This window comes from Somniosus microcephalus, chromosome 5, assembly GCF_052327205.1.
Source record: "Somniosus microcephalus isolate GS21.2 chromosome 5, FLI_Smic_1.0, whole genome shotgun sequence".
NCBI classification, from domain to species: Eukaryota; Metazoa; Chordata; class Chondrichthyes; order Squaliformes; family Somniosidae; genus Somniosus; species Somniosus microcephalus.
The window spans coordinates 127,791,507-127,815,576 of record NC_140991.1 but is presented as its reverse complement, the minus strand read 5'-3'; the positions used below and the strand labels follow the sequence as shown (position 1 = coordinate 127,815,576).

Here is a 24,070-nt window from a genome sequence, read left to right as displayed (position 1 = left end):
ACTGGAACTCCAGGAACAAGTGCAGGAGTCTCTGGCAGGTTTTGTCTCCAGGATCACTGCGAGTGTGGAGCGGATGGAGGAGTCCATTGCTAACATGAGCAGAGCCTTTGTGGAGGTATTGGCGCATGAACGCATCACCACGGAAAGGATGGCAACCTCCATGGTAAGGCTGGCTACCATAGAGGAGAGGATGGCTACCATAGAGGAGAGGATGGCTACGGCCATGGAGGAGCTAAGTCGCCAGGGTCTTGAAAACATGGTCATTGTTCAGAATAGACTGACATCTCTGGAGGAGCGATGGTAAGCTATTGAGCAGAGAAACGAGATCTTCATGGAAGTCCTCTGGAGTAGGACTGTCAGTGCAGAAACGGGTCCTCATGGCCCTCCTGAAGTGCAGCAAGGTGCTGTCAAGCCACCCACTAGCTCTCAAGTGGGGCTGACCCATGAGAGGGATGTTGGTGGCAGAGAACAATGAAGTGGGGGCTCCTCTCCAAGCACTCACACAACCATGCCACTGCAGAGCCCTCGGTCAGAGCCCCACCAGAGTCCTCACCCAACTGAGATCGGCGTCTCAGCCCCTGCACAGCCGCAGGAGCAGCAGACTGTTGCCGAACTCTCACAGGCTCATAACCCCAGAGGACGCCCGCCAAAGGTGTCCAGGCAGGAGCAGCATGAAAGTGAGCAAGGGGCCTCCACATCTGCTGAAGCCACAGGGGAAGTACCACGTAGGAGCACATGTAAGAGGAAGATAAAGCACAAGTAGTCACAAGGGTAGTCACTTGGGTGTTGTGTTGTGTTTAATTGTGAAATGCCATCCCTGAATTAATGTTATAAAATGACTTGATGGCAAACTGTTGAAGTTGTGGGCTGTGTCATTTCGCAAATGGAACTTCCACATTGAGGGCTCAGGGCGACTTGGAATTGACAGTTTAGTAGTCAGAGTGATAGGAAGCTGCAGGTTCTTGTCCATTGTCGATGGTGTGGTAAGAAGGTGCGAGCCAAATGTGTTTGATTGGGCAGCCTAAGCAAATCTGGCCAAGATGAGTGCATCCCGGGCAGCAATGTTCTCGCGTGCTGCTGCCGCTGGTTGATGCGCCTCCGCAAGCTCTTCGTTCTCGCTCTCCTCCTCCTCATCCAAGGAGGCTATGCGATGAGCCACTTGTACCTCAGGCAGCTGCAAGCCACGATGCTGTGCCATGTTGTGAAGTGCACAGCAGACCACGACAATTCTGGAGACCCTGGCTGCTGAGTACTGCAGGGCTCCACCTGATCAGTCAAGGCATCTGAATCGCATCTTCAGCAAGCCGATGGTTTGCTTGATAATGGATCTGGTGGAAATGTCGCTGGAGTTGTAGCGCTCCTCAGCTTCGTTGGATCGCCTCCTTAATGGCGTCATTAGCCACGTCTTCAGGGGATAGCCCTTGTCTCCAAGTTGCCATCGCAAAGTTGGTCTGGCGGACTGAAGAGTGGAGGCACTAGACTGGCGCAGTATGAAGGAGTCATGGCAACTGCCAGGGTACTTGGCGCAAACATGCAAAATTTCCTTCTTGTGGTTACACACCTGCTGCATGTTGAGGGAGTGGAAGCCCTTGCTTTTGACAAAAAGACTTGGATTGTGATGGGGTGCCTTAAGGGCCACATGTGTGCAGTCAACGACGCCCTGCACCCTTAGAAAACCTGCCAGATTAGCAAATCCAACCTCACGCGTGGTTATACTTGCTTGATCCTTGGAGAGGTTGATGTAATTGTGCGCGTTGGTAAAGAGGACATCGGTTACCTGCGTGATGCAAGTGTGTGCGACCGCCTGGGAGATGCCGCTGATGATCCCTGGAATGAGCCTGAAGCAAAAACGTTGAGTGCGGTGGTGACTTTTACGACCACTGTTAAGGGGTGTCCACCCACTCCTCTGGGCTCCAGGTCTTGCTGCAGCATTGCGCAGATGTCACCCACTACCTCTCGCGAAAGTCTGAGCCTCCTTTGGCACTGCTGCTCAGTCATGTTGAGGTAGCTCATCCTCTGTCTGTAAACCCTATTTTGGGGGTATCTCCTGCGGCGACGTCCTTCCCTGCACTGATGCCTTCTGGCCTGTGCAGCTTCAGGTGGGTGAACAGCAGGTTGGTGCTGCTGTTGTTGCTGCTGTTGTTGTTGCTGCTGCTGTTGGTGCTGCTGCTGTTGCGGGTTCTGCTGTTGCCACGGCTGGTCTTCGTCCGAATCCGAGGTCCAGGAGGAAAGGAAATAAATGGTTCCCATGCTGCAGGTATATACCTCAGTTGAGGAAGCGCTCAGTCAAGGTGGACAAATGTGAGAAGTCACACAACACCAGGCTATAGTCCAACAGCTTTATTTGAAATCACAAGCTTTCGGAGCGCTGCTCCTTCGTCAGGTCGAAGGAGCAGCACTTCGAAAGCTTGTGATTTCAAATAAAGCTGTTGGACTATAACCTGGTGTTGTGTGACTTCTCACATTTGTCCACCCCAGTCCAACACCGGCATCTCCACATCAGTCAAGGTGGGGAGAGGGTTTTCCCAGGAGGTCACAGTGGAGATGGATCTCAGCTTCAACACTTCCAAAATCAGTAGACCTGCAAAAAGTTCTCCAAGACCTGAGGAAAGAAAGTTCTGCCACCTGCAAATGATCATTGTGGAAAACGACATTTTTATGGGGGAGCTGCAGCTGTTAGTAAGCCAACCACTTGTGAACCCAACAGGATTAGCTGGCGTGTTCCAGGGGAGGCGTACAGCATGTGGGAAATGTGGTAAACTCTGAAAGGCCTCTCAAAATGGGATCATAGAGATACTTAAGTGGTAGTTAAGTGCCTTAAGGGCCTATCCTGCCACTTGGAGGCGGAACCGAAACGGAGTCTGCAAGCCCGCATTTGGGAAAGTTTCTCAGAGGCAGGTTGGAGGCGGGATCGGAGCTCGACGACATTTTTTGCAACTTTCCCACCTGACCTGCCTTCAAACCCGCCTCCTCGGCCCTGACAAAATCCAGCCCTATACCTCTATTCATGAAGCCCAGGATCCCGTAAGCTTTTTTAGCTGCTTTCTCAACCTGCCCTGCCACATTCAACAATTTGTGCACATATACCCCTAGGTCTCTCTGTTCATGCACCCACTTTAGGATTGTACCCTTTAGTTTATATTTCCTCTCCTCATTCTTTCTACCAAATTGTATCACTTCGCACTTTTCTGTGTTAAATTTCATCTGCCATGTGTCCGTCCAATCCACCAGCCTGTCTATGTCCTCTTGAAGTCTATCACTATCCTCCTCACTGTTCACTACACTTCCAAATTTTGTGTCATCTGCAAATTTTGAAATTGTGCCCTGTACACCCACATCCAAGTCATTAATATGTATCAAGAAAAGTAGTGGTCCTAGAACCGACCCCTGGGTAACACCACTGTATACCTTCCTCCAGTCCAAAAAATAACTGTTCACCACTACTCTCTGTTTCCTGTCCCTTTTATTCCATGGGCTTCAGCTTTGCTGGCAAGCCTATTATGTGGCACTTTGTTGAACGCCTTTTGGAAGTCCATGTACACCACATCAACCGTATTGCCCTTATCAACCCTCTCTGTAACCTCATAAAAAAACTCGATCAAGTTAGTTAAATATGATTTGCCTTTAACAAATCCGTGGTGGCTTTCCTTAATTATTCCACACTTGTCCAAGTGACTGTTAATTTTGTCCCCGATTATTGTTTCTAAAAGCTTCCCCACTGCTGAGGTTAAACTGACTGGCCTGTAGTTGCTGGGTTTATCCTTACACTCTTTTTGAACAAGGGTGTAACATTTGCAATTCTCCAGTCCTCTGGCACCACCCCTGTTTCTAAGGAGAATTGGAAGTTTATGGCCAGTACCTCCACGATTTCTTCCTTCACTTTCCTCAACGTCCTAGGATGCATCCCATCTGGTCCTGGTGACTTATCTACTTTAAGTACAGCCAGCCTTTCTTGTACCTCCTCTTTATCAATTTTTATCCCATCCAGAGTCTCCTTTACCTCCTCCTTCACTATGTCTGTGGCAGCATCTTCTTCCTTGGTGAAGACAGATGCAAAGTACTCATTTAGTACTTTAGCCATATCCTTTGCCTCCACGCATAGGTCTTCTTTTTGGTCCCTAATCGGCCCCACCCCTCCTCTTAATACCACCATCCCTCCTCTTTCTACCAATTTACTATTAATATGCCTATAGAAGACTTTTGGATTACCTTTTATGTTAGCTGCCATTCTATTCTCTTACCCTCTATTTGCCCCTCTTATTTTCTTTTTCACTTCTCCTCAGAACTTTCTATATTTAGCCTGATTTTCAGATGTATTCTCGACCTGACATCTGTCATACGCACTCTTTTTCTGTTTCATCTTACTCTCTTTCTCTTTTGTCATCCAGGGAGCTCTGACTTTAGTTGCCCTACCTTTCCCCCTAGTGGGAATGTACCTTGACTGTACCCAAACTATTTCCTCTTTAAAGGCAGCCCATTGTTCCATTATATTTTTGCCTGCCGATCTTTGATTCCAATTTACCCGGGCCAGATCCGTTCTCATCTCACTGAAATTGGCCTTCCTCCAATTAAGTATTTTTACTCTAGATTGCTCCCTGTCCTTTTCCATAGCTAATCTAAACCTTATGATACAGGTTGAGTGTCCCAAATCTGGAGGTCCGGAATCTGGAATGTTCCAGAATCCGGGACGATTGGTGGCAGGGGTCCGGAATTCGTAAAATGTTCTGGAAATGCACCTCTTTGTAATTTTTCCGTAAAATGTTCCGGAATCCAGACAACCTGAGGGAGGCTTACCAAAAGCGTAACCTGGGCCCAGGCATTTCCGGACTCGGCACGTGTTTCTGATGTCCGAAGTCCGGAAATATCGCAACCTGGGCTGGGGCGTTTCCGGACTTCGGACATCAGAAACACGTTCCGAAGTCCGGAAAAACCCGAAAACCGGCTCAGCCTCGGTCCCGAGGTTGCCGGATTTGGGACGTTCTACTTGTACTATGAACACTGTTCCCTAAATGTTCACCTACTGACACTTGCTCTACTTGACTCAGCTCATTCCCCAGATCCAGCAATGTCTCCTTCCTCGTTAGGCTGGAAACATACTGATCAAGAAAGTTCTCCTGAACACACTTCAGAAATTCTTCCCCATCTCTGCCCTTACACTATTACTATCCCAGTCTATATTATCCCAGTCTGTATAAAGATAGGTGAAGTCCCCCATTATCACTACTCTATAGTTCTTGCACCTCTTTGTAATTTTTCTGCAAATTTGCTGCTTCATATTTTTCCGACTAGTTGGTGGCCTATAGAACACACCTAGTAATGTAATGGCACCTCTATTATTTCTTAACTCTAGCCATATAGATTCTGTCCTTGACCCTTCCAGGACATCCTCTCTCTCTAACACTGTAACATTTTCGTTAACCAATACTGCCACACCACCTCCTATCTTTCCTGAACACCTTATATCCAGAAATATTTAATAACCAATCCTGCCCTTTTTTGAGCCAGGTCTCCATTATTGGTTGAAGTTGTTGGAGGCCAATCATCTCAGCCCCAGGACATCGTTGCAGAATTCCTCAGGGCGGTGTCCTAGGCCCAACCAGCATCAGCTGCTTCATCAGTGACCTTCCCTCCATCATAAAGGTCAGAAGTGGGGATGTTCGCTGATGATTGCAGTGTTCAGTTCCTTTCGTAACTCCCCAGATAATGAATCAGTCCATGCCCGCATGCAGCAAGACCTGGACGACATTTAGGCTTGGGCTGATGTGTGGCGCGAATGTTACTTACCACTTAAGTGCCAGGCAATGACTATCTCCAACAAGCGAGAGTCTAACCGCCACCCCTTGACGTTCAACGGCATTACTGTCGCCAAATCTCCCACCATCAACATCCTGGTGCTCACCACTGACCAGAAATTTAACTGGACCAGCCACATAAATACTGTGGCAACAAGAGCAGGTCAGAGGCTGGGTATTCTGTGGCGAGTGTCTCACCTCCTGACTCCCCAAAGCCTTTCCACCATCTACAAGGCACAAGTCAGGAGTGTGATGGAATACTCTCCATTTGCCTAGATGAGTGCAGCTTCAACAACACTCAAGGAGCTGAACACTATCCAGGGCAAAGCAGCCCGCTTGATTGACATCCCATCCACCACATTAAACATTTACTTCCTCCACCAGCGGTACACCGTGGCTGCAGTGTGTACCAACTACAAGATGCACTGCAGCAACTCGCCAAGGCTTCTCCCAAACCCGCGACCTCTACCACCTAGAAGGACAAAGGCAGCAGGCACATGGGAACACCATCACCTGCAGGTTCCCCTCCAAGTTACACACCATCCTGACTTGGAAATATATCGCCGTTGCTTTATCGTCGCTGGGTCAAACTCCTGGAACTCCCTCCCTAACAGCACTGTGGGAGTACCTTCAGCACACAGACTGCAGTGGCTCACCACCACCTTCTCAAGGGCTATTAGGGATGGGCAATAAATGCTGGCCTTGCCAGCGACGCCCACATCACAGAAACAAATAAGAAAAATTATTGAACAAATAACATTTTTCAGCACTAAAGATGACTTTGAATTATCAGAGAAGACTGTTCAACTTTGAAACAACTTGAAAACAATAAATTACACAACCCTTATTTGAGAGGAAAAGAAAAACACTTATTTCTTAAGTACCGGCACAATTCAGACTGTGATTCCCAAAACTGTGGTAGCAATCCCAGAAAACCATATAAAAATGTATGTAGGCTTTTTCCAATCACCATAAACCAGTGGCCCTGATTATAATTAAAATAACATCTTCAGTCTGCAAACACTGTATTTTATTCAATTAAATACACCTTTACACATTACTCTAAATAATTCTACATCAATGCTTTTTACACAGATAAAATAGCAAGGTGTGTCTAGGTTATTATCCATGGACTGAATTGGAAAAATTTGAAACTTCAAAACTGACACACTCAAGTGAGGTCAAGTGGATCTGCTGGAATTTAGCTCGGGGAGGGAGTCCACGGGTTTCACAAGGCTTTCCAGAACAGAAAACGTTCTATGTCCTGGAAAGCCTTTCACAATCAAGGTATTTAGATTTTCCTTTTACTCTCTTCCTTGTACTAACCTAAACCTAAGCAATGCAGAACACATCAACCAAGTGACCATTTAGATTTAAAGGGAAATTTTATTTTATATTAACAGTACAACTAGCATGAAATATTAAAAATACCTTTTACACAGATAAAGTAGCAGGTCAGGATGTGTTTAGGTTATTATCCATGAACTAAGTACAGAAATTTGAGACTTTAAAAGCACTCTTAATGGATATTTTCCTAACAGGCTTACTACACTCAAGTGAGGTCAAGTGGATCTGCTACAATTTAGCTGAGGAGAGGAGGGGGAAATATTCATAAATATTCTGCAGTCCCATGCACTATTCTGTTGCAGCACTTACAGTAATTATAAATAAATCTAACCTTTAATGAGTGTCTGGATCACTTCTTTATGGCCCATTTCACAAGCCCGGAAAAGCGGTGTGTGTTTCATCACATCCATGGCATCTACCTGCGCCCCATGTTCCAATAGTAGCTTCACTGTGCTGACATGACCAGAGAGAACTGCTGCATGCAGAGCTAGATGCATAGAAAGAAAAAATAACGCAATCGTATATTTTCAAATGGACATTTTGACACTTCACCAAGACAATACGCACAAACGCACACATAGGAATTGACTTTTCCAGTTTAATTTCTTACCTATACAACATAGAAAATTTTAATTCATAATTAGTAAGCACTATCAAGTACAGTACTTCAAATATGCATGCAGATTTCATCAAAGAAAAGTCACGTACAAAATTAAATTACATGAAAACTCATTAATATTCTTCATGGGCATGGTAATGTAGTGGTTATGTTATTGGACGAATAATTCAGAGGCCTGGACATAATCCAGAGAACGTGAGTTCAAATCCCATCAAGGCAGTTTGAGAATTTGAATTCAGTTTAAAAAATCTGGAAACAAAAAGCTTGTATCAGTAAAAGTAATCAGTAATGAAGCTGTCAGTTATCGTAAAAACCCAACTGATTCACTAATGTCATTTAGGGATGGAAACCTGCCATCCTTAACTGGTCTGGCCTCTATATGACTCCAATCCCACACCAATGTGGTTGACTCATAACTGCCCTCTGAAGTGACGTAGCAAGCCACTCAGTTGTATCAAATTGCTACAACTGCAGCAGTTTAAGGCGGCCCACCACCACCTTCTCCAGGCAACTAGGGATGGACCAAACCATTTAATTTAAATACAAGCATCCTGTAGGGCCGCTACTATAGATGTTTGTTTTGCAGCTGTATTTGTGTGCACAGAGGACATGAGATCCACTTACATCAGTGGTCAATAATACTGAATCAAAAGGAAATATCTAGGTTAAAAACCAATAAGTTTAACAATTGCCATTTAAACAATAAATCGTGATGGCATCATTGAGGGTGCTGGGTTGCAGGATTCACGGTTTCTGTAAAGGAGCTCAATTAACAGAAATAGTTGCCACCATCAACATCGATGTCTCAGCGTCAACTATTTCTGTATTTAGTTCCTTCATACCACCCAGTAACTCTTCCAAGACATTCCTTCATCAGAACTTTCCATTTCCCCCCTCCCCCTCTTTTCCTGAAGATGCTGATTCATGCTGGGGCATGATCGTACATGTGGCAGCTATCAGCTGATTCAGTATAGCCCAGGGCGTGCTGAATTAGCTGATATCCACTATATGTAGAATCGTGTGGTGGATATTTTCTCTAACTTCTCTTCCATCTCTCCTCATGTCCTATCCAAGCTCATTTTGTCCATGAGACCCACCTCCTGCTCCCTTAATTTGATTCCCACTAAACTGCTGACCACACAATTTCCCTTCCTGGCCCCCATGCTAGCTGACATTGTAAATGGTTCCCTCTCCTCAACTACTATCCCCCTCTCTTTCAAAACTGCTGTCATCACCTCCTCTTCAAAAAAACCACCCTTGACCCTGCTGTCCTTGAAAAATAAAACCCCATCTCCAAATTCCCTTTCCTCTCAAAAATCCTTTATGTGCGGTCTCCTCCCATATTTGTGCCTATCTTACCTGCAACTCTGTTTTTGAATCTCTCTAATCAGGTTTTCACCCCAACCACAGCACCAAAGGCCCTAATCAGCATCACAAATGACATATACTGTGACTGATAGTGTGCATTATCCCTCCTTGAGCTCCTCAACCTCTTTGCAGCTTTTTACATGGTTGACCACACCTTTCTCCTCCAATGCCTCTCCTCCATTGTCTAGCACAGTGGGACCACCCTTAATTGGTTCCACTGTTATCTGTCTGAGCATAGCCAGAGTATCCCAAGAAATGGCTTCTCTTCCCACACACAGACTGTTACCTCCGGAGTCCCCCAGGAATCTATCATTGACCCCCCTCCTCTTCCTCATGCTGCCCGTAGCGACATAATTCGCAGACATGGGCTCATCTTCCACATGTATGCTAACAACACCAATCTCTACCTCTCCACCACCTCTCTTGACCCCTCCACTACCTCTGTGTTGTCAGATTGCTTGTCCAATATCCAGTCTTGGATGAGCTGCAGTTTCTTTCAGTTAAACAATGGGAATACCAGAGCCACAAAATCTGTAACCTTCCCATCGATTCCATCTCCTACACGGCCATTGTCTCCAGACTGTTTGCTATCTCGCCGCCCTATTAGATCAGGGGCATGCAATTATTTCGGCTGGAGGGTGACTTAACAAGTTTTGGAAGACAACTTAACAAGTTTTGGTGAGCTGTTGAGGGCCTTGCTTCTACAGGCGCAAGAATTGCAAGTGTTTTCTGCGGGCGGAGGGTCTCCAAAAAACGGAACTCTCCACCCGCAGAGGCCCTGCTCCAGGGCAGGCGTCCGATCTGTCAAGAGCTTTCTTGACCGATCGGAAATGCCGGTTTCCAGCGCATGTGCAGTGCATGCCTGAAACTGGTATTTCCGATGTCCCTACGGGTGAGTACACAGCGCATACTCACCCGTAGGGATCAGAATTTCTGCCTCAATATCTTAAATACACAAAATGTAATGTAAAATAGTAAAGTCTTCCGTTACTAAATGAATGAAATGTTTGATTGATCGATGATTTGTTGTACTGACTGTTTGGCAGAGTGGTACGAGTCTGCGAGGCCTCAGACGCGAGAGGTTTTCTCTCTTGAGCGTGCTGAGTACAGGAGCCCAAGGCTTCGCAAGGCCTGAACTACAATCGTGTGCCATTACCTGGAGTCTTTGTGCTCCGGGATCCACTCCCGTGTCTAAGACGGCAATGAGAACTCCCCTGCCATCGTACTCTGGGTACCGAGAGAGGAAAGACGAAGGTCTCTTTCTTCAGTAAAAGAGTCGTCGAGATGAGCAGCCATGACTCGACGGAGGAGGAGTGTCCAGTGCGCACACGCAGCAGTGCCGCCACCAGCCAGTGATGCGCGGCAGGTTTTAGAAAAGTGGTTCATGGAGCCAGAGTGGGAGAGAGCCGCAGACAGATGTTAGGCCGGCTCCAAGACACAAAAGGGAAACAGATCTGCATCAGACATATAGCAGCAGTCCGGCAGCTTTATTTTTTTTTAATTGCCTCAGTTAAGGGTCGCAGCTTATTCCCAGGCCGCAGTAACCCACCTCAGGCCCCCCCTCGCAAGACTCAGATGAATGTGCAGCTCGAGCTCCAGCGGGCCGGAAGAATGAACTGGTTGTCCATATTTTGCCCACCACTGTATTAGATCCTGAGGCGAGTTTCTAATTCTGTATTCTCTTCATTACAAAGGTCAGTTACTTTCACCTCTGTATCATCGCCCACCTCCACCCATCAATGTTCCCGCTAAGGTGCGCAGCCGCGCAGTAATCTCAAAGCTCCCGTGCAGACTGCTCACCGCTTTTTACACTGTAAATACCGCGCATGCACAGAAATTTAAAGGGACCGCACATTAAAAGAAACAGGCCACACAGAACAAAGCGCAGCTTATGGGGAACACTGCCACCCATGCCTCAGTCTATCTGCTACTGAAACCTTCACTGATGCTTTTTTCACTATACTGACTGTCATGAATCTTATCATGACTCATGAAGTAACACTGGGCGGCCAGCTGGTGGCGCCGTCCAAGGAGTATAAATACTCGGGCGTGGGCCCAGCTTGCTCAGGATGTTTCTGTAACCAGGAACTAGTGATGTAACTAGAAATCTCATGGTTTTGAAACAGTTGATTAAAGCCTTGTTTTATACTCAAACCAAGTGCTCAGTAGTCTTTTTACATCACTGACTAAACTATACCAATGCCAGACTTCCATCCTCACCCTCCGTAAACTTCGCTCATCCAAAACTCTGCTGCCACTGTCTATCCTGCACTAAGTTCTGCTCACGCATCACTGCGTTCTCGCTAACCTACAACGGGTCCCAGCTCCCCAATGCCTCAAATTTAAAATCTTATTGTCATGTTTAAATCCCTTTGTGGCTTCACCCCTTCATATATCTGTAACCTTAATAGAGCTCAATACCCCATAACTCTCCATTTCGCTGACTCTAGCCTCTTTTACATTCCTCTCCTTCCTTTGTCCCACTATTGGCGGATGTGCCTTCAGTTGCCTAGGCTCCATGCTCTGGATTCACTCCCTAAACCACTCAACCTCTCCACTTCCTGTTCCTCCTTTAAAATCCTCCATAAAACTCACCTCTGCGACCAAGCTTTTGGTCATCCCTCCTAATATTTCCTTCTTTGGCTTGCATCCATTTTTTTACCCTTACACCCTCTGTGGAGCACCTTGGGACATTTTTTTGACATTAAAGACACTATGCAGATAACAGTTGTTGATTGAACCGGAGGCCTCCCTGCTTTGTTTGGCTCAAATGCTTTCACTTCAGTCTTTGCATCTCTGACATGCAAGAACATAAATCACAGATGTGATGTAAACATCTTTGTCAGATGTACATCTGCCTAGGAGTATGCCTAAGATGCATTAAAACAACAATTCCTCTGTATCAAAGCATCAGTGCAAAGATTTAGAAATAAAACGTCATTCATTGAATTATGGTATAGGAGGTCTTTTCAATGAAACATCTCAGTGTTATGGAGAACTGCAATTCTACTTACAGCCTTAGGAATTTTGTAAATGAAATAGCAAAATAATAATCTATGGCAAAAACTAGCTTGGTGTGACAAAATAGTTAGATTTCTGCATTTACCTCATGAAGTTATGAAATAGCTAACCTTAAATCGGAAGCTGAAGATGAGATGTCTATGGGACCAACTCAGTTTGATTGAGCTGGAATTTAGTCTGAATACAGGGGTTTTGTTCTATGTGATAATTAAATTGTACATGGTCAAGGAATGCTCGGAACTCAGCCGATATTAGCATTCTATGTAATAATTCCTGCTACTGTGTCTTTAATCATGAATGATGACATCTCTAACTGTAGATGTCTTTGGATTGGATAAAAACTGGGGAATTCTCCTAGAGTGTTTAGTTCTGGCAAACAATTCAAATTCTGTGGATGAATTGAGATTTGTATCATCCACGTACAGCATTGCATCTGGAAGGTCTTCACGCAACAAATCTGAATTTCATCTTGTTGCTTCTCTGGTCTCTCCATGTAACTGAAGTCCCGCATCCCTGGTACCATTCTAGTTAATCTCCTCTACACCGTTTCCAATACCTTGACATCGTTCCTAAAGTGTGGTGCCCAGAATACTCCAGCTGGGGCTTAACCAGTGATTGGCATATTTTCCTTGCTTTTGTACTCTATGCCTCTGTTTATAAAGCCATGTACATTTTTAACAACTTCTCAACTTGTCCTGCCACCTTCAAAGGTTTGTGTACTTAAACCCCCAGGTCTCTCTGTTCCTGTACCCACTTTAAAATTGTACCATTTAGTTTATATTGCCTCTCCTCATTCTTCTGACCAAAATGCATCACTTCACACTTCTCTGCGTTAAATTGCATCTGCCAGGTGTCTGCCCATTTCACCAGTCTGCCTATGTCCTCCTGAAGTCTGTTGCTATCCTCCTCGCTGTTTACTACAGTTTCATGTCGTAGCAAACTTTGAAATTATGCCCTGTATACCCAAGTCCAGGTCATTAATATATATCAAAAAGAGCAGTGGCCCCAATACCGATCCCTGGGGACACCACTGTATACTTCCCTCCAGTCTGACAAAGAACCGTTCACAACTACTCTCTGCTTTCTGTCGCTCAGCCAATTTTGTATCCATGCCACCACTGCCCCTTTAATCCCATGGGCTTCAATTCTGCTAAGAAGTCTATTATTCAGTACTTTGTCAAACGTCTTTGAAAGTCCATATACACAACATCAACTGCTCTTTCCTCTGTAGCTTTTAAAATTTAATTTAAAGATAACAGGCCCAATTTTCCTCTGCCTCATGTCCCAATGTAAGTCAGGTGCTGTGCATTTGACATGTCTGACTTGAACTTACCTGAACATGTGCATAATTCTAGGTTCAGAACATTTAAATTTGTTGAGGAAGTGAGTAAGAATACCTTACAGGGCTGCACCAGTGCAAATTCCAGATTTTGGTCTGCTACCTGTTATGAGAAACAGCAACCAGATGGCCTTGCTGTCCTTTAGAAGGGATTAAAAAAAAACTTTCCTGAGGTCGCTGGCTGTCCCTCTACAGATCTTCCAGTCTGAAGGGGTAGCCATCATACATTACCACCCAGTTTCCTTAGATGGTCTTTGGCGCAGGCGTCTGCCTGGGGAATTAGCCAGAAAATGACGCAGGAGGCGTTATGACATCATTTCTGTGTCATTTGGATAGAATTTAAGTGCTCCCTCCTGTTTCAGGCAGGAGCTCCTCACCAACACCATGTACACCCTGGAAAATGTATGTCAAGACCTTCCATTACAGGTCACCACATTGGGCAATAGGATGAGGAAAATTGGCCCCATCAAGTCTTTAAGAATACTTTCTCTACTTCCCCTTTCTTAATCTTTCTTAATGTGGAATACTAGCACCCAGGTCTCTAACGATGCCACTCTGCATACGAGTAGAAAGTGGGTGTCTTTCCTTCTAACTATCCCCCTTCCAATGGCAAAGTGGAGATAACAGCTGTGCTGACTTAAGATGCAAGTTGGACTGCATCCATGACGCTGTGTTCTACCACACCAGTGCACAATGTGTAAGTACTCTCTTGTATGCTGTAACACCTATTTTACAGTATTTTCTATGTTCATGGAATTTAACAGTCACAAATTATTAAAATATATTTAAAAAATTGTAGTCGTTTATGAAGGACAAAGAAAACATGCTTTGGTACTATACAGGGGAGCTTAAATGCATCTGTTAAGTAACTTTGCAGGTCATTTTTTAAACCTTTTTTTCTGTCTGAGCATTCACTGTCTTTGTTGTCATGGTAAAGAATGAAGCATCACAACTGAGTGTATAGCAAGTCAGCTGTGGATTTATATCAAATGTTCAACAGGCTCCATAGCTGGTAAGAAGTAAGGAATTAGATAAGCAATCCCCTGCTGTTCAGAAGATTTGGCTCATTGAGGCCTTTTACTGGCAAGTTCTGACCCTTCCTGAACTCCCAATTCTGCTTTATGCGCCTCTTCTTATGAAATAGATGTTGTTAATTGGTTAAACAAGTAGCATATGAGATGCCAATAACGACACAACAATAAAGAGCTGCTGTGTCAGCATGGCCTGCTTTTTTCCACTATCAGTCATTCTGATGCTGTTTGCTTGTTTCCCACTCCAAGTACACAAGTCGTCTTGTAATCCAGATTTTCAATGATGGAGTCACAGTGACCAAGGGGATTCTCAGGCCAGGCAAATACAAAAAGGGCTTTGTTTGCACAGCTAGCTCAGCTACCGTCATGTCCAGTAACTGACGACAGCACTGTAGAGTGGCTTCTGCAAATGTGCTACTTGTTTCCTACACTAAGGAGGAGGAATTTCACTTTCACCATTAACCTACACAATGAAAAGCTTTCAGCGCTGTCAGCGTCTATGGATAGACAGATGGATTGAATTTCTTATGGCACAGTATCCATTTGTCACCATGGAGCTAAGCAATGCTAGACAATGCTAGCAATGAACACACCCTAATTTCAGCGCTGCACCACTTCTTGTGTGAGAAGCTAAAGTCACAGCATGCAGCAATTATGACATTGCCTATGGTTACCAAAGGGGGCACCCTAACTCTTCCCTAACACTTGACTGTAATATAATGTGCAAGTATCCCGCTGTCCAGTTTGAGTGATACTGTTGAATGAAAACCTGATTACATACATTACAAAGTAACTATTGATTAAAAATCAAATTGCCCTTGAGTTGCAGGATATAGTACCCAGAACATACACTTCAAAATACTCTTGATTAAAATATCCTAACAAAAGACCCTGAAGCTGACATGTCATCTCCTTTCAGGAGGCTTTTCTGGTGATCCTGTTATTAGGGCAGTTGGGTGGGACAGTGGTGTAGAGGTTGGGTCTTTAGATACCAACTATTTCTTTGCTTTTCTTTGTGAAATTGTGTTTTCTAATTTTAAATATCATCAGGTAATTTTTAATAATACATGTTAAACTACTTCTGTGGATAAAGCTTTTCCTCTACGTTATTTATACTAGATGTTATGGGTATAGCTCTACGACTAATAATAGTTGTGGCCTGAACACAAAACACCCTGCTGCTTGCCCCAGGTAATGGGCAGCTGCTCCTCTCCTCTCAAGTTACCAGTTTATTCTCAATGGAGTCATGGGGTTTCAATTACTTCCTTTCTCTCCAGGGAAGGGATGGATATTGCCTTCCTTTAAGAGACACAGGGTTTGAATTTCTTCAGGGATTCTTCTGCTTGCTCGCCATAACCTTGGCTTAAGAGCTGCAGTTTCTCCTTATTTACCCTTGTCATAAGCCTTCATAATTTTGAACACCTCTATTAAATCTCCCTTTAACCTTCCCTGCTCTAAGGAACAATCCCAGCTTATCTAGTCTCTCCACACAGCTGACGTCCCTCATTCCTGGTATCATTCTAGTAAGTCTCCTTTGCACCCTCTCCAAGGCCTTGACATCCTTCATAAAGTGTGGTGTCCAGGATTGGACACAGTACTCCAGCTGAAGCCTAACCAGTGATTTATAAAGGTTTAGCATAAATTCCTTGCTTTTGCACTCCATTCCTCTATTAATAAAGCCAAGGATCCTATATTCTTTCAGCTTCACTTGTTCTGCCACCTTCCAAGATTTGTGTATCTTTTAGACTTGTCCCTTAGTCCAGTCATATTGGGCCACGATATTGAAGTTACACCAAGTTCATAGGTAGCAATTGCACTGTGTTGTGTCTTGGTTCCTCTTGTGGGATCCAATGGAATCTGGAATAGAGCATGGAGCCAAACACCCGCTTCATGTAGTGCCATTTTCTTTCAATTCCCTGTACATGGGCACCGCTGTCATGCTGCTCGGCAAGGAAGGAACGTTTATGGAAATCTGTACTTTCTTTGTCTACCTCAGATGAAATGGATTCATATTTGTTCTGCTTTTTCCAATTATCTTGCATGAGGTAGGGACACCTTATGCTTATGATTTGTAAAATAACATTTAAGGAGTTATTTTACAACTTCCAAAAAAAATATATTCCACTGAGAAGAAAAGGGTGTAAAAGAAAAGACAGCCATCCGTGGCTAAGTAAAGAAATTAAGGATAGTATTCAACTAAAAACAAGGGCATATAAGGTAGCCAAATCTAGTGGGAGGATAGAGGATTGGGAAAACTTTAAAAGACAGCAAAAAATAACAAAAAGATTGATTAAGAAAGGGAAGATAGATTATGAAAGTAAATTAGCAAAAAATATAAAAACAGATAGTAAGAGTTTTTATAGTTATATAAAAAGAAAAAGGGTGGCTAAAGTAAATGTTGGTCCCTTAGAGGATGAGACCGGGAAATTAATGGTGGGAAATATGGAGATGGCAAAAACACTGAATGAATGTTTTATATCAGTCTTTACAATAGAAGACACTAAGAATATCCCAACACTTTACAAACAGGGGGCTAAAGGGGGGGAGGAGCTAAACACGATCAAAATCACTAAGGAAGTGGTACTCGGTAAAATAATGGGACTCAAGGCGGATAAATCACCTGGACCTGATGGCTTACATCCTAGGGTCTTGAGGGAAGTGGCGGTAGGGATTGTGGATGCATTGGTAATAATTTTCCAAAACTCCCTGGACTCGGCAAAGGTCCCGGCAGACTGGAAAACTGCTAATGTAACACCCTTATTTAAAAAGGGCAGTAGACAGAAGGCTGGAAACTATAGACCGGTTAGCCTAACATCTGTGGTAGGTAAAATTTTGGAGTCCATTATTAAGGAGACAGTAACAGGACATTTGGATAATCATAATTTAATAGGACAAAGTCAGCATGGTTTTATGAAGGGGAAGTCATGTTTGACAAATTTGCTGGAGTTCTTTGAGGAAGTAACATATAGGGTGGATAAAGGGGAACCAGTGGACGTAGTGTATTTAGACTTCCAAAAGGCATTTGACAAGGTGCCACACAAAAGATTATTGCTTAAGATAAAAAATCACGGGATTGGGGGTAATATTCTTGCATGGATAGAGGATTGGCTATCTAACAGAAGGCAGAGAGTTGGGATAAATGGTTCATTCTCAGACTGGCAATCAGTAACTAGTGGTGTTCCGCAGGGGTCAGTGCTGGGTCCCCAACTCTTTACAATCTATATTAACGATTTGGAGGAGGGGACCGAGTGTAACATATCAAAGTTTGCAGATGATACTAAGATGGGAGGGAAAGTAGTGAGTGAGGAGGACATAAAAAACCTGCAAGGGGACATCGACAGGCTAAGTAAGTGGGCAGAGATTTGGCAGATGGAATACAATACTGGAAAGTGTGAGGTTATGCACTTTGGCAGGAAAAATCGTAGAGCAAGTTATTATCTTAATGGCAAGAAACTGGAAAGTACTGAAGTACAAAGGGATCTGGGGGTCCTGGTGCACAAAACTCAAAAGGTTAGTATGCAGGTGCAGCAAGTGATTAAGAAGGCCAATGGAATGTTGGCTTTCATTGCTAGGGGGATAGAATATAAAAATAGGGAGGTATTGCTTCAGTTGTACAAGGCATTGGTGAGACCGCACCTGGAATACTGCGTACAGTTTTGGTGTCCATACTTAAGAAAGGACATACTTGCTCTCGAGTCAGTACAAAGAAGGTTCACTCGGTTAATCCCGGGGATGAGGGGATGGACATATGAGGAGAGGTTGAGTAGATTGGGACTCTACTCATTGGAGTTCAGAAGAATGAGAGGCGATCTTATTGAAACATATAAGATTGTGAAGGGGTTGGATCGGGTGGATGCGGGGAAGATGTTCCCGATGATGGGTGAAACTAGAACTAGGGGGCATAGTCTTAGAATAAGGGGCTGCTCTTTCAAAACTGAGATGAGGAGGAACTACTTCACTCAGAGGGTGGTAGGTCCATGGAATATGCTGCCCCAAAAAGCTGTAGAAGCTACATCATTACATAAATTTAAAACAGAAATAGACAGTTTCCTAGAAGTAAAGGGAATTAAGGGTTACGGGGAGCGTGCAGGAATTTGGACATGAGTCTAGGTTCGGATCGGTCATGGCCCTGTGGGTAGCGGAGCGGGCCCAGGGTCCGTGTAGCCTGATCCTGCTCCTATTTCGTGTGTCTAATTCTGTTAGATTCAGGAGATGGTTCTGTGATAGTGAATTGGCGGTTAGGATCAGATCAGCCATGATCTTATTGAATGGCGGAGCAGGCTCGAGGGGCCGATTGGCCTACTCCTGCTCCTATTTCTTATGTTCTTATGCTAGTCCCAGTGTTCTCGGTTGATCCTTAAATCCACTCTGGGCCTGGAATTAGAGGTTGGAATTCCAAATGCTCTGGATTTATTTCCCTCCCTCCAATCTCACTGCAAGGGATGAGACGGAATGCCTTGCCTTAAGTATTGCCACAGCTGCACTCATCCCTTCCTCTCCCATTACCATTTATGCATTTTCCTTTGATTTTTATTCACCCACAGGTGCAATGTCCACTTGTCTGCTCCAAATATTTGTTCCTTTTTGCTGGATGATCCTTCAGAGCACATACAATAACAACAACAATTTGTATTTATCTAGCGCCTTCAATGTAGTAAAACATTCCAAGGCACTTCACAGGAGTGTTACAAGACAAAAATTTGACATCGAGCCACATAAGGGGAAATTAGGGCAGATGACCAAAAGCTTATTCAAAGATGTAGGTTTTAAGGAAAGAGAGGTACAGAGGCGGAGAGGTTTAGGGAGGGAAATTCAGAGCTTAGGACCTAGGCAGCTGAAGGCAAGGCCACCAATGGTTGAGCGATCATAATCAGGGATGCTCAAGAGGGCAGAATTAGAGGAGCACAGGTATCTCGGGGTGGGCCTGGAGGAGATTACACTTAAAATGATGCCGTAGACGTTTCCTTGTGTAAACCCATGATCTGTTTTTTTGGTCCCAACCACACCTGCCAATATGCCTCTGAAAAAACAAACCATTGTGCAAGTTCCCTAAATCACCATGAGACAGTCATACACCGGGCACGTATCAACAAATCTGCCAATAACCTTATTTGAATGCCTGGAGCACCATAAAATGAGTTTGTATGACAGTAATGTACCCTTTACTACAGCACAAGCAAGTGAGACAGTGCCAGAGTGAGGCAGACAGCAAAAGGGTCTGCCTCCATTTCATGAAGCCAGAACCTGGAAGACAAGCTACTGGGAGTGGGGGGGGGGGGGGGTGGTGTTGGAATCAGAATGAGAAGAAACTCTAGTGAAAAATGTACACAAAGAACAACCTTTCCTCATAAGTCAACCCCCTCATCTCTGGAATTAACCTAGTGAATCGTCTCTGAACTGCCTCCAATGCAAGTATATCCTTCCTTAAATAAGGAGACCAAAACTGTACGCAGTACTCAAGGTGTGGTCCCACCAATAACCTGTACAGTTGTAGCAGGACTTCCCTGCTTTTATACTCCAACCCCCTTGAAATAAAGGCCAACATTCCATTTGCCTTTTTGATTACTTGCTGTACCTGCATGCTAACTTTTTGTGTTTCATGCACAAGGACCCCCAGGTCCCTCTGAACTGTAGCATTTTGTAATCTCTCTCCGTTTAAATAATAATTTGCTTTTTTATTTTTCCTGCCGAAGTGGATAACCTCGCACTTTCCCACATTATACTCCATGTTTGCCCACTCACCTAGCCTGTCTATATCCCTTTGCAGATTCTTTGAGTCCTCTGCACAACTTGCTTTCCCACCCATCTCTGTATCATCGGCAAACCTGGCTACATTACACTCGGTCCCTTCATCCAAGTCATTAATGTAGATTGTAAATAGTTGAGGTCCCAGCACCGATCCCTGTGGCATCCCACTAGTTGCCGTTTATCCCAACTCTCTGCTTTCTGTTAGTTAGCCAATTCTCTATCCATGCTAATATATTACCCCCAACTCTGTGAGCTCTTATCTTATGCAATATCTTTTTATGTGGCACCTTATCGAATGCCTTCTGATATTCCAAATACACCACATCCACTGGCTCACCTTTGTCCACCCTACTCGTTACATTCTCAAAGAACTCCAGCAAATTTGTTAAACATGATTTCCCTTTCATAAAACCATGCTGACTCTGCTTGACTGCATTATGATTTTCCAATTGCCCTGCTACTGCTTCCTTAATGAAGGACTCCAGCATTTTCCCAACGACAGATGTTAGGCTAACTGGTCTATAGTTTCCTGCTTTCTGTCTCCCTCCTTTCTTAAATAGGGGTGTTACATTAGCGGTTTTCCAATCCGCTGGGACCTCTCCAGAGTCCAGGGAATTTTGGTATATTGCAACAAATGCATCCACTATCTCTGCAGCCACTTCTTTTAAGACTCTGGGATGCAGGCCATCGAGTCCAGGGGACTTGTCGTCTTTTAGTCCCATTATTTTACCAAGTACTATTTCCTTAGTGATAGTGATTGTCTTTAGTTCTCCCCTCCCTGTGGCCCCTTGATTATCCATTATTGGGATGTTGTTAGTGTCTTCTACCGTGAAGACAGATACAAAATATTTGTTCAGAGTCTCTGCCATTTCCCCGTTCCCCATTATTAATTCCCCATTCTCATCCTCTAAGGGACCAACGTTTACTTTAGCTACTCTCTTCCTTTTTATATACCTGAAGCTCTTACTATCTGTTTTAATATTTCTTGCCAGTTTACTCTCATAATTAATCTTCTCTCTCTTTATTATTTCTTTAGTCATCCTTTGCTGGTTTTTAAAAATTTCTCAATCCTCTGGTCTCCCACCAATCTTGGCAACATTGTATGCCTTCGTTTTCAATTTGATACCATCCTTTACTTCCTTAGTTAGCCATGGATGGTGCTCCCTTCTCTTAAAATCTTTCTTTCTCACTGGAATATATTTTTGTTGAGAGTTATGAAATATCTCCTTAAATGTCCGCCACTGCATTTCAACTGTCTTACCCTTTAATTTATTTTTCCAGTCCACTTTAGCCAGTTCTGCCCTCATGCCATTGTAATTGCCTTTGTTTAAGATCAGGGCATTGGTTTGAGATACAACTTTCTCACCCTCCAACTGAATTTGAAATTCAACCATGCTATGATCACTCTTTCCTGGAGGATCCTTTACTATGAGATCATTTATTAATTCTGTCTCATTACACAGTACCAGATCCAAGATAGCCTGCTCCCTGGTTGGTTCCATTACATACTGTTCTAGGAAACCATCCCAGATGCACTCTATGCCTGGGCGCCAGAAGTTCCGCTCTGGAAGGAGCCGATTGCGCCAGCGCGATATTCAGTTTCAGCGCCCCAAACGGAAGCGGGGCGCTGCTCGAGGCGCCCCGCGACCCTCTTGGGGCACTGAAACTGAATATTGCGGCACGGCGCGCTGCGGTACTGCAGGCCTTCCTCCCCTTCTTAAAGGGGAGGGGCCTGCACCAGCGCGGTCAGAGATCGCGAATGCCGGCAAAAGAGCCCGGCACCGAGGAGAAGTGCCGGGCTCTTGGGACACAGCCGGCACTGCCCGGGGATTGGGGGGGGGGGGCGGCTCAGGAGGCCGGGGATGGCGGTGCGAGGAGGTGCTGGCAGGCGACCAGCAAAAAAAATGGCCGCCCCGCACTTCCCCTTTAATTAGCGCCACTACCGCTGTAGGTCGGCCCCCCTGAACCGGTTGCAGATTGCGACCGGCGTTACAGCGGGGGGCGCGACCCAATATCGCGATCGGGGCGGTAGCGGGGCGCTGCGCACACCAATGACGTCATCGGTGGCGGCGCAGCGCTACAGGTTAATGCCACCATTAGCGCCCCGCTAAATTTCGCGGGCCAGTGGCCAGTGGCGCTAAAGCCACTAAGTGCCCTCTTTGGGTGCTAACTGGTGGCGCAGCCCACCGAATTTCTAGGCCTATGAATCCTCCTCAAGGCTATCATGGCCAATTTGATTTGTCCAATCAATATGGAGATTAAAATCACCCATGATTATTACCGTACCTTTTTTTACAGGCCTCCATTATTTGTTGATTTATACTCTGTCCAACAGTATTGCTACTGTTCGGGGGCCTGTAGACTACGCCCACCAGAGACTTTTTCCCCATATTATTTTTTATCTCCACCCAAACCGATTCTACTTCTTGATCTTCTGAGCCAATATCACTTCTCACCACTGCACTGATCCCATCTTTTACCAACAAAGCCATCCCACCTCCCTTTCCTTTCTGTCTATCCTTCCGAATTGTCAAATACCCTGGAATATTCAGTTCCCAGCCCAGGTGAGGAAGATTCACAAGCAAGATAACTTCAGCTTTGGTCTGAGCTGCACCACAAGGCGTCTTTATAGTTTGATGAACTCTGTCTCCAGGCACCAAATTCTGAAATGTCATCTAACACAACAGGGACTGTACAAGAATGTTTTTTATTGGAGGAAGTACTTTATCGTGATTTCTAGTATATAAACGCAACTCAAAATTGGAAAACACCCAATTGCACAGTAAACTGCTGTTGTGTAGAAAAACATTTGGGGCAGATTTTCCTATGTTTCACCTGGGCATAAATAATCACCTGGGCAAAGCACATAGGGGAAAATTGGGAAAGAAGTACTTACTATGCAACAAAGACCACCCAATTTTTCATTAATTTAAATTTAGTGGGCGGACAATGAGGAGGGTTCCGTTACAAGCGTGCAATCCTTTCTGCCTGATTTTGCTCTATGTGCTCAGGTCAGATGATTATTTATGCTCACGATCAACAAAGTAAAATCTGTCCCCAAGTGTGGGATTCATCCAGTGTTACTAATACTTTTAGATGGAATGCAAACGATATTTCTTCCAAAATAGGAGGACGGTAATACAACAATAGCGTTATTGAGCACTAACTTCAATAATATCTCACGTACATGGATAAAGTTTAATGAGGCAATAAATTAAAGCAGCTCTCATGCCAAAATAGGCTTCTTCAAACTTTAAAAAAAAATCCGTACCTACCTCCTTATTGCAAGCCTCAGAACCTGCAGCTATTTTTTCCAGGAATGGTCAGAAATAAAATATGAGCATTTTCATCATATGCTAAGTTTAACACACATCATGCCATTAATTAGCAACCATACATTCCTCATTATGGACTGCATCTAGGCCAAGTTTTTTTTTAAACTGCATGGATGATAACTGAAGTGTGTACTATGTATTAGATACAGGTCTCTACAATGCAAAAACAATCCAGTGGTTTAAGTTGGTAGACTAACCTGTTCCACCATATTTATCTGCCATGTTGATGTCGATGTCTGATTTTACTCTTAGCATGGTTCGGAGGACATCATCACTGCCCTTTCCTGCAGCCCACATAAATGCAGTGCGCCCTTCCAAGTCTGGGTCATCTTTCACTGATGGATGATTCAAGAATACTTCAACCGTCTCCTATGCAAGAAAATACGTGAAGTCATTCTACACAAGCTGAATTCAATATTTTATAAACTACCTTTCAGCAATCTGTCATAACCACTGCTCCCATTTTGTTT

General features: G+C 44.4%; 1 protein-coding gene across 4 annotated transcripts in view; it reads right to left on the bottom strand.

Annotated features, from left to right (window-relative positions):
• invs (inversin) overlaps positions 1 to 24,070 on the bottom strand; it is a 425,788-nt gene that overhangs the window by 264,370 nt on the left and 137,348 nt on the right. For all 4 annotated transcript variants that reach the window (XM_085988195.1, XM_085988194.1, XM_085988197.1 and 1 more), the window contains exons 6-7: positions 23,798 to 23,969; positions 7,471 to 7,626 (exon numbers count right to left, since the gene is read on the bottom strand). In XM_085988195.1, coding sequence (XP_085844321.1) covers positions 7,471 to 7,626; positions 23,798 to 23,969 — 328 coding nt within the window. The remainder of the gene's footprint in view (positions 1 to 7,470; positions 7,627 to 23,797; positions 23,970 to 24,070) is intronic.